We start from the raw sequence: 10,583 nt of genomic DNA on the forward strand, positions 1-10,583 counted from the left end.
ATAAAACAAGTTTTCATCGAGCAATATGTGCTTTTTTTGTTTATTAAATAACTTAAAAAATAATAATTCACTGCGTTCTAAAAAAATTAATATTCCCAGCATATTCGAATGAAAATATTATCAAGATACGAAATGTTTCGCAATTCCTTATCGGGAATCGAACACTGATCTATGGCTTCGCAATCAGATGCTCTACGCATATGCCATCGGTATCGATATAATTGTGCACAGGCAGCTCTCTAAATTATTTTGGGTAAGGAATATTACACAGCCAAAATCCAACATTTCCAACTGTCGTTTTTAAAAAACACATCACCCTGGGGGTTGCAAAAATGTCCCGACCTGTTACTTGCCTTAAAGCGTAATACCTTAAGGCATAAAAACAAAATTTCTAGACTTACCCAACCCTGCCCTATGTGTCCATCACCCCGTCTACCCTCCCTCTTAAAGAAAAACAAACAAAAACCCTTTACCCCGCCAATAGGTGGCTTTAAAAAATTAAATCGGTGTTCGGATTTTTGTGCAGGATACTGTACTTAGTTTTTCAGACAACAGCTGGCGCTGTTTTCGATTCCCGCCCAATATCTATTTGCCTATCTCACTGTTGATCTCTGTCGCCAACGCTACCACATTGGGACGCCGGCACAGAAACTGCTTTATAAAACGATTATGGACATCTCCAAGTTAAAAGTAAAGCAGTTCGATAATCTGTTTATCACGATGTTTGTGAAACTAAACTTTTAACATTAGTTATTTTCAGGATTTATATCTTGTTTTTGCACTCTTGATGCCAAAGGCCTTTCTTGTTTTTTGTTGTTGCTAGGTTGTGGACCTGAAGAAAGAGTTGAAAAACAGAGGACTCAGTACCATAGGAACAAAAAATGAATTAATGGAACGACTGCAAGATGCCGTGCACGGTTAGTTTTCAAAGATAAAATTGTCGTGTATTTTAAAGTCTATACCTTACTGACATTATTTTTGTTTATTTAAAATAGAAGATGAAACAGGAGATAATGGAGCTTTAGATAATGATGATCTTTTGGATGAAGAGGCAGTTTTGGCAGTAAGTACTAGAAGCTAAAAAATAATTTTGTTGTGATACAGTTTGTTTAAATTTATGTTGATATAGGAAGAATCTGATGAAGCTATCTTAGAAGAGGGAAGCACAAACCTGATTGTGCCAGAAGATGATGCAGCTCTCCTAACACCAACTGCATTGATCACTCCCAAAGTTTCTACTGAAGCGTAGGTCCCTTGTTTATATCAGCCTGTAAATTTTTTTATTTTCCTGTCTGAAATCATAGGTCTGTCGAGAATCCAAAGAGTGAAACAGGCACTTCCCGCAAGAAAATCATCTTGAACAGGAAAGTAGCCCCTTCTCTCACCTCTGCTGACGATAGTGTTTCAAAGGAAATCGAAGCTCATGATACAAGTAGTCCGAATAAAAGTGATGAACCAGACACTAAGGAAGAAAAAAAGGTTGTCAAACTTGGTTCCTTGTCTGCTGAAGAAAGAGCCAAGCTCAGAGCACAGAAATTTGGGGTTCCTGTTCCTGATTCCCTAAAGAAAGCTGTGAGGGCAGAGAGGTTTGGTAATGCAAGTTCCGAAGTTGCACCAACGAGTAAATCACAGGTATTTAGTTCAGTGATGCTGCTTTTAGTTAGATGATTTGCTATTTTCACACATAATGTATTCATAATAGGTTCCGGACAATGACAAACTCCTGAAAAGGCAAGCTCGTTTTGGAGTTGTACCAAATGCCGAAATTGATGAGAAGAAGCAGAAGCGAGCAGAAAGATTTGGGACTAGTAATGTTGGCGTCGCAAGTTCTGACGAACTGAAACGTAAACGTGCAGAGCGTTTTGGTCTTGCCTGAAATCGTCTTTTTGTATGTGTTTATAACTCAACGTATGTTAGTGGTCGAAACAAAGACGTGCGATCACTTGATAATCTTTTATTTTATTTGGCTAGTTTTTTTCTCGAGTGATTTGCACACTTCCACAATATATTTTTAGTAATGCGTTGATTCAGTATCATTTGCCAATCGAAAACAAAGTTTCCATTTAATCCTGCCGGTGTTAAATAAGATGTTTAAAGTGGAAAAACCTGATGCTTTTCAAGAAAACGAAACAACCGGTGGACTTTGGTTTAATCGTTTCTTTAACAGGCACTCATCGTTCACTATATTTGGCCTAGTAATTCGTTTAATCTTGTGGAACGTATTCCAAGGAATGGAATATATACTTGAGCTAACGACATAAACTTGACGACCTAGGTGGTTGTCGACTCGTAATTTAAGCGTTTGAAATTTTCCAAAATTTTTGGCGTTCTTGGCCGTCGTTTTCCCCGATCTTTGGCATATTTTGTCGATGTACAAGGAATTATTTTGATTGACATCGCATCTGACGAATTTCTAGCTGATAATGGGCACATGCCGTAAAACAAACGCGGTTTGTAAGTTAGATTTTTTTTCCATAGCAAATATGACATATAACATGATTTAATTCGTTTAACGGGAAAACTATAAGTCCAAAACAAATAAGTTTTATAGAAATACATAGCCCTTATCAATAGCTATCAAGAGCTATCCATTTCTGGAAAATTACTGAAAAAACATTCATAGACAAAATTTTTGAAAACAAATTTATATTTATTACTTACATCTATTGGGTTGACTATACCTATAAAGCAGATGGCTATCTATTTCTATAAAACGTATTTGTTTTGGACTTACCACGCTTAAACCGCATCGACCTACACCAAAAATAGTGAATCGGTTTACTACTTGAGCAACTATTTTAAAGCAATAATTTTGTCAAAATGGACAGATCTTATTCATTCTTGTTATTTATTTAAATTTAGAACGCCGTCAAACCACATTGAAAAAAATATCCAATCGGTTTACTGCTCAAGTAGGTACTTTTTAAGCGAAAATTTAACAGAAATGGATAGCGCCCATTATGGGATATCCATTTGTGTAAAATTTGTTTATTTCGGACTAATATTTCTAACGATAGAAGCTATTTTCCCCACTTGCTTTACCAAGAGGGTCTAGACACCCTTTATTTCCCAACCTCCTTTTCCGTTTTTTGTTTTTTTTTTTAAGTTGCAATTTTCGTCTAAAATACTTGACATAAATTAACATCGGTGCGATACCGTCCAAACGGCTAAAAAAAACCGTGACCGTGCCCCCCAGGTGATGACCGCCTATCAAATCTCTTTCTAAATTATTTATCAAAATATTTTTTTTTTGTCCCTGAAAGAATGCGCGTTTTGAAAATAAGGCAAAAAAGAGGCGTGTTTCATGGGTGGTGAGTGGAAAGCATCAATCGTCTTGATCGATACGATTGTTAACATCTGCCGCAATGAAATGGTATGGCGACAGTAGAACTCCAAGACAGTAGAACTCCAAAAACAGTAGAACTCCAAGACATTAGAACACCACTTTTAAAAATATTTAAAAAAATTAATGGTAAATCCGACAGTAGAACTCCATGTACAATAGAACTCCAAAGGGTTGCTGACAGTAGAACTCCAAGACAGTAGAACTCCAAAAACAGTAGAACTCCAAGACATTAGAACCCCACTTTTAAAAATATTTAAAAAAATTTTTGGTAAATCCGACAGTAGAACTCCATGTACAATAGAACTCCAAACACATTAGAACCCAACTTTTAAAAATATATAAAAAAATTGTAGATAAATCCGACAGTAGAACTCCATGTACGATAGAACTCCAAAGACATTAGAACCCCACAAAAAAAAAAAATTTCCCAAAGAAATTTCCCAAATTATCGTTGAACGCAAAAGATCGATTTGTTTATTAAGAGTTTTCAATCGATCTTTTCCCATTTTTTGAATTTAAAACTTTGGGTCTTAATTTTTTAGTGGTAAGTTTGGGACTTAATTTTTGGAACAAGTTTTGAGTCTATTTTTATGGGGTTTTATAAAAATATTTAAAAAATATAATACATTATAGTTTTAAAAATCATTCTTAATGGTTGTGTTCATTATTAGTTTTGAGATCGAAAGCTTTAGAAATCGATCTATTCCCATTTTTTGACAATATTTTTTTCCAGCTCGCTCCACCAAGTGGGACCTGCAGCTGGCTGCACCTTTATAATTTCGTGTACTGTGACAAAGGGATTCCCCGAAATACGTTAAACCGCACTGAACTACCTACCGAAAAAATGGCTGATCGCTCATTACTCGGTTGGGTGCTTTTAAAGCGGTTTGATTTCATTCAAAATACTCAGTGTAAACGATATAGCCTGGTCCAAACCTAAAAAAGGATGGGAAAGTGAAGGAAAATAAATAAAACTATAATGCATTGCACGAAAAGGGTCAAATAGGGTATAAAGTAATGTAATCGGGTTTTGGAACCCGTTACACTACCCGAATGCTCATGGGTGAAAACTGACATTTATCAAATTGCCATTGCCTGCTAGTCCTTCTTGGAAATTAATTTCCCAGTTATGCGGCGAGGGGAAGAACAAACAAAGAATAACGGAAACCATTTCGAGTTCAGCGAAAATAGCGCCACCAACGTGTCTTCATTTGTAAAAGGGTTTATAGCCACTTGTAATTGGAAGGCAGCAGTGATTTTTAAATAGTAAACACTGGGGGCGCTGACCCCCCAATAACTATCAGCTGATACACCGAGGAATCGGGTGATCTGTGAAATATGGAGTGTGAAGCTCCGGCCATATTTTCCAGAAAACACGAAATGGCACTTTGTTCCCAAAAGATAATAAATTAAAATTTTCTCTTCATAATTAGTAGTGCCCCGAAACGCTAATAGAGGAAGTGACTGACGCGTACCCCTCCCCCCCTGTTTGCGAACGCACTATTGCGGATTCCGCCATGTTTCTCGCTTCGATTTATTGTTAGGTCTCACCTTCCGAAGCCTTAAGTGAGAGCCCACACAAACCAATGGATTATTGTGGTCGAATGATCGATTCGACCTGAACTGTGTTGACCTTGTATCTTTTAGCTCTTTACAGCTGATTATTTTTTGTCAAGGTGGGAGGTGATACGCCCCTTTTTGCTTCAGACCTTTTCTAGCTCTGTTACAGCTCGGTTATGTCTAGCTCAAGTGCCAGTACGGATAGTTCGAGTGATAGCGAAAGGGAATCGCGTGGGTCGTAACATAACCCCCGGCCACTACTACTACTACGTAGTAGTAGTGTAGTAGTGTAGGCCACAGAGCAGACGGACGGCTTATTTCATGGACGGCATTTACACCACACGGAAAAAATTCAAAAAATTCAAAAAATTTATACCACACGATTTGATCGAAACCATGAAGAAACAGATGTTAAACAGATGTAACACGTAAAAAAATAAATAATAATCATGAAATCAATAATAACAACAACTTACCAATAACAAAAATAAATACAATTCAAAAAATGACACCATCAGTTTTTTCGAGTTGTTTTAATGACGCCGTCAACCATGACACCAACACCAACTGGGATTGGGCTAAAGGCTAGCTTTATCCAACGAATAGCAATCATTATTACATTTAAAGCATAATATAATAAACATAAATTAATTTAAAATTAAATATTGTTTAACTATTTTTATAAATGTTATACTATACCATACCTGAAAAAAGCCGTCCATGAAACATGATGATGGCCAAATAAAGTCTCAAAATAAATGTCAAAAATAAATAAATGTACTGTTTACTAAATGTCAAAAATAAACAATGCCTTTTGAAATAAACGTTGTCAAACTGAGACAAATATATATTTTTAATAACATTTTTTATTTCATTAGATTAATTAATAAATGAAATAAAAAAAATAAAAATAAATATAATGCCGAAAACACCCTGCATTCTACAATAAAAATATAAAAGAAAAAAATATTAAAATTAACAAAATAATAAAGTTATTCTCTAACCCTTACCTAATTAGATTTTTTTTTCTTTTCCGGTGGTTGACTAGTGTTCATGCGTGCAGTTACACGTGGAGGTCTCTTCCTCGTTACCAGATGCATCTGCCAACACGTCTGTTTTCTGAGATGTAACATCTCCAGACGTGGATGGCATTACGTCCAGAATCCAGAGATTGCCTACTTTGAATTTCACGTTTTCGTGTTTGTTTAATGAAGAAACTTTTTATCAAAATTTATATTACCATCGCCGATTGCTTCTTACTGTGTTGCAAGCGCAACCTCCGGGGTCCGGAACATGGGCAAATGCATTTGATTTCACCCTTTGTTGATATTTGAATTTGTTACACCTGTCTTTTTTTCCCATCAGCGTTTCGTCCCCTGTTTTTATTTTTTCCAACTACACGTCTGTAATTGTCAAAATAATGAAATATTAAAAATGAATAAAACATGAAACTTTGAATAAACAATAAACATTCAAAATCTAACTGCAAACAGTTAGCACATGACTAAATAATAATAGATAAATTAATAAGATTGTTTTTCGTTACTCACCTAGCTAACTCCATTGTCGAGGGGATTTCTGAAACACTTTTTTCATTCTCCATATTGCTTAACTGAGACGCCACTGCACTACTCAGTTTAAACACAAGTAAAACACATACACGTGCAGTAAAAACTGAAGGTCAAAGAATCTGGCTGAAAATAGTTAATACACATGGGACGGTACAAAATATATCTATAAAAAAACAACAACAACTGGAGTCCTCTAACGAAATGTTAAAAAGAATTAAAGTATTATTTATGCTTCAATCTTTTTGTTAGCTGAGTATATTTTTTTGAAACAAAACATTTTTTCATATTTGATGCTTTTGTTGAAATAGCTATTGGTTTCAGCAATTATGAATCACAAGACAATGCATAATAAATAAATCATTCGTAATTAATAATAATAATGAAATTATTATACATTTGAAAATTATATGCCTTATCATTATTCCTCAAATTTAATATAGATAAAAAAAAACAACAAAAGATTGAATTAATCTATACATCTCAATTGATTTGCAACCCATAAATGATTATGCTTGTAAATAAAATTTTTACTATGATTCAGGACATTGGCATTTTTGTTTAAAATGTCAATTTATTTTTAGAATTTTACAAAGTAAAATCAGGTATGAAATTATTTAGTTTTATAACAAAAGCGGGTGCCGACTGGACCATGGAGGAGATGGGAAAGTATTGAGCCAGGGAGTAATCAGCAATTACAGGAGTTTATGGGAAAACAACTTTGTAGACTAGTTCCGCCTCAACGTCGGGCCCTCAGCTCATTTCACTTCTTAATATCCAGTCCGGCTTTGGTTTTCGCCAAAAGATTATTTTACCCTGGGATATACACCCGATTTGATCGAAACCATCACGATATAATAGGAAAGGTACACTCTCGGCTATCCCCAAGACCGGCGGGTGTTCAGTAAAGGGTCCCAAGATTCCCCACCAGGTCCGCTAGTATAGGAGGCCCCTCGCCTCTCGGGGGTATAGTAAAAATTGGGGTTTTTCGTTCGTTATCTATAAAATTCGGGAAAATTCGATGAAAAAGTCTTTAAAAAGCCGAGAGGACCTTTTGCAAATGACGTCACTTTGGCTTTTGTTTTTGAGCAAACAGCTAGGGCTACGAAGACGCAAAAGGGCTTTAAAAAAAGAGCTACGTTAGCTCTACCTCTAAAAATAGCTCTCTCCCATTAAAATAAAATTCTTGAAAAAATTAGGGACGTTCTTACTATTTATAAGAACGTACACACAAAAAATAGTACTATTTGGGTGAAAATTGCAGCACTGAAAGAACCGAAAAAACGGCGTTTTTGCATAAGGTTCTCTCAGGCTTCCAAAGACTTCTGGTAGGTACTGTATATATTAAATTTGTGATTGAAATTCACAATTTTTAGAAATTTGCCCCTTTCGCAACATTGCCTATTTCATTAAATTAAACACGTTTGTCTTCTCTCTAGTGCAGAATTCATTACAAATAGAATTCGTCAATATTTATTAAATATATCCATTTTTAACAAAGGTGTAAAAAATACTGAAAAAAATGAAAAAAATGAAAAACTAGTTAAATGTGAAATAGATTGCCCTTTTTTTATTCCACAACAAATGTGGGTAGTGGAAGCCGTTGTTATCGAAAAACTGTGCCCTTCGTTATAATAATTAATTAATTAATTATAATGGGCAATCTATTTCACATTTAACTAGTTTTTCTACATACTGTCATTTGTCTTTTTCATCAAGTCCCTGTACATAGTCACTTAATTCACAGATTGTTATTATGGGCTCCCTTATCAGCCCGCCAGTTTCCTCTACAACATCCATTTGTCTGCTACAGAAAGTAAACACGTCTACAAAAAAATTAATAATAAATTAAGTACAGTCTATATCGAGGTCAAATAAAAATTACAAGATTACCTGATAACGAAGGAATTTCGTAATCCAATTATGAATGGAACGGAAGATAATTTAAATGGAAAAAATTAGTATCGGTCGGATAACCGATCGATACTGAAATGGACTTCGCATGGGGAACCTATCTGCAGCAGATGTAAGACGGAGGGGCACATCGAGTGAGAGTGTCCAACAAGAACAAACGGTCAGAGAGGCCTGAGGGGTCGGACGCAGGACGGACAGGTCGTATGCTACGGGTGTGAAGGGATAGGACACATACGTCGCGACTGCCCGAGCTCCCAGCGAGAAGGAGGGGCACCACAACAACAACAGCAACAGCAGGTGCGATTCGCTGGAGAGGGTAGGCAAGTAATTGGTCTAGTAGGGACACAGCATGTAGACCCGGAGGTGCTAACATGGCCAATTCTGAAAATCGACATCCAGAGGATGGTAGTACTGGATGTGTTGTGCTGGGGAAAACGGGTGGCTGTCTTGATAGACACAGGGGCGGGAGTGTCCGTGTGTTCGCCCAAATTAGTGAGAGAACTAGGGATAACAGTGACACCCTGGCGCGCAAATTGTCTAGTATCAGTTGACGGCAAGGAGATTCAACCGGGAGGAGCCGCAATGCTGTCAGTATCAGATGGGAGGATGACCGTCGAGGGGGAGGCTTTGGTTCTGGACGGTGACATCGACTTACTTCTGGGGAAGGACATGTTGGAAAAACTTGGAACGCGGATGAAGATTGGGGCGATACCGGAGATCTTCATTGGACATCGAGACATTGCCATCGGAGCACTGGTGGAAGAGATGATGGAGGAAGCACCGAAACAAGTAGTCCAGAATGGATGCTGGGTCCCACCCCGATCGAGGAAAGTGGTCGCAACTCAACCACTAGATTTGAAACGGTTTGGTGAATGTGCACTGGTGGAACCATCCCAAGCATTGCAGAGGACGAAAAGGGTGTCGATGGGTAAGGTCCTGGTTAGCGGCGTGGGAGCAATCGGACAGATGGCGATAACCCACTTATCGGACCACAAACAATGGATCGAAGAGGGGACGGTGTTAGGAATAATCGAGCCAGTGACCGAAATCAAGGAGGGAGACACGCCAGTAGCCGTCGCGACAGCAGGGGCAGAGAAGAAAGCGCGTCGGGAGCACGAACTTGAAAGCAGGATTGGAGAAGGATTAATGCCGACAGACAGAGAAAAGATCCGAGAAGTGTTAGTGGAATATGGCGACTATTTTTCTTGGCCTGGAGATCAACTAGGAATGTGTACAGCAGCAGAGCAGACAAAAGAGGCCGGGGGAAAGGACATCCGTGACCGAGAGGATGAAACTAGAGAGACTATACCCCTGGACGAGGAGGTGCAAGAAGCTCAAAATGAAAGGATGGACGATCAGGTGCGTCGATCGACACGAGCCCGGATGCCACCGGTACGATACGGACAAATGCCGCAGGTAGCAGTGGGGGCTCTTCTCCTTCTGCTAGGACTACTGGGACCGCGGATGGGGGAACTTTTCCTAATTACTCAACTGCGGTCGGTAGACGACTCAGTAGACGACTCGGAGAGGGAAAAACGAGCGGCGGAACATCATACATACCAATTCGAGCTATGGGGTGTGGGAGCAGCGTTGTTTTTGGCCAGTGTGGCTGTGTTCAGCATCCAGTGGTGCCGCGGGAGGAAAGGAGACGTTAATAGACCTTCGGGAACGCCTACGGATAGTGGAGGAGTTCGTAGAAGAAGAAGCTAAGAAGCGACGTGCGCGGTGGTGGAGTACCATGCATTGTCTCACCGAAATAGACAACCGTATGACAGCACATGAGGAAACTTGCTTGACGACACTGCGTGATCTGGAATCGTCCATTGAGCATCTAGCCTAATGATGATGTGTTTTTTTTGGGGGGGGGGGGGTGGTTCCCTGTATCGTGTAACAATGTGTCCGGTTTTCTTTCGGGAGGGTATGTTATCAGTTTAAAACCTAGTAGGACTTATATACGTCAACGTAGTTTATATCTTTTTGTGTTGTTTGGGGTTGTTTTTGTTGTTTTTCTTTGGTAATGCATTCGGGACGAATGCAGCTAGAGGGGGGGATGTCACGTGGTCAATGACCACGTTATATGATCCGGTTAGTATTCAATACTACCGGACGTGTGACGTCAGTGTTATCCGTGAATACAACGCGTTGTTACAATAGGTTTGTCTAACCGATTTAGTACACCAGTTACTCCTCGAAAT

General features: G+C 38.4%; 1 protein-coding gene and 1 long non-coding RNA gene across 2 annotated transcripts; one reads left to right on the forward strand and one right to left on the reverse strand.

Moving 5' to 3' along the window:
- The first annotated feature begins 529 nt into the window (after positions 1-529).
- Positions 530-2,024, forward strand: LOC116922344 (SAP domain-containing ribonucleoprotein). Its single transcript, XM_032928741.2, has 6 exons — positions 530-690; positions 824-917; positions 996-1,063; positions 1,130-1,245; positions 1,305-1,632; positions 1,703-2,024. Exons 1-6 carry the CDS (start codon positions 670-672, stop codon positions 1,874-1,876), a joined length of 801 nt encoding a protein of 266 aa, XP_032784632.2. The 5' UTR covers positions 530-669; the 3' UTR covers positions 1,877-2,024.
- Positions 2,025-3,925: 1,901 nt separating this feature from the next.
- Positions 3,926-5,658, reverse strand: LOC123472221. The gene is made up of 2 exons (XR_006646564.1): positions 5,383-5,658; positions 3,926-4,282 (listed from the first exon to the last, which is right to left on the reverse strand). It is a non-coding gene; the product is annotated as an uncharacterized LOC123472221 (long non-coding RNA).
- Between the last annotated feature and the right edge of the window lie 4,925 nt (positions 5,659-10,583).

Source organism: Daphnia magna, linkage group LG5, assembly GCF_020631705.1.
Source record: "Daphnia magna isolate NIES linkage group LG5, ASM2063170v1.1, whole genome shotgun sequence".
Taxonomy (NCBI): Eukaryota; Metazoa; Arthropoda; class Branchiopoda; order Diplostraca; family Daphniidae; genus Daphnia; species Daphnia magna.

Bases quoted from the DNA above. Each gene is read 5' to 3' on its own strand.
- LOC116922344 (XM_032928741.2), top strand. From the start codon at position 670: ATGGACATCTCCAAGTTAAAA. The intron at 1,064-1,129 runs GTAAGTACTAGA...ATGTTGATATAG, and splicing joins ATGAAGAGGCAGTTTTGGCA to GAAGAATCTGATGAAGCTAT. The intron at 1,633-1,702 runs GTATTTAGTTCA...TATTCATAATAG, and splicing joins CACCAACGAGTAAATCACAG to GTTCCGGACAATGACAAACT.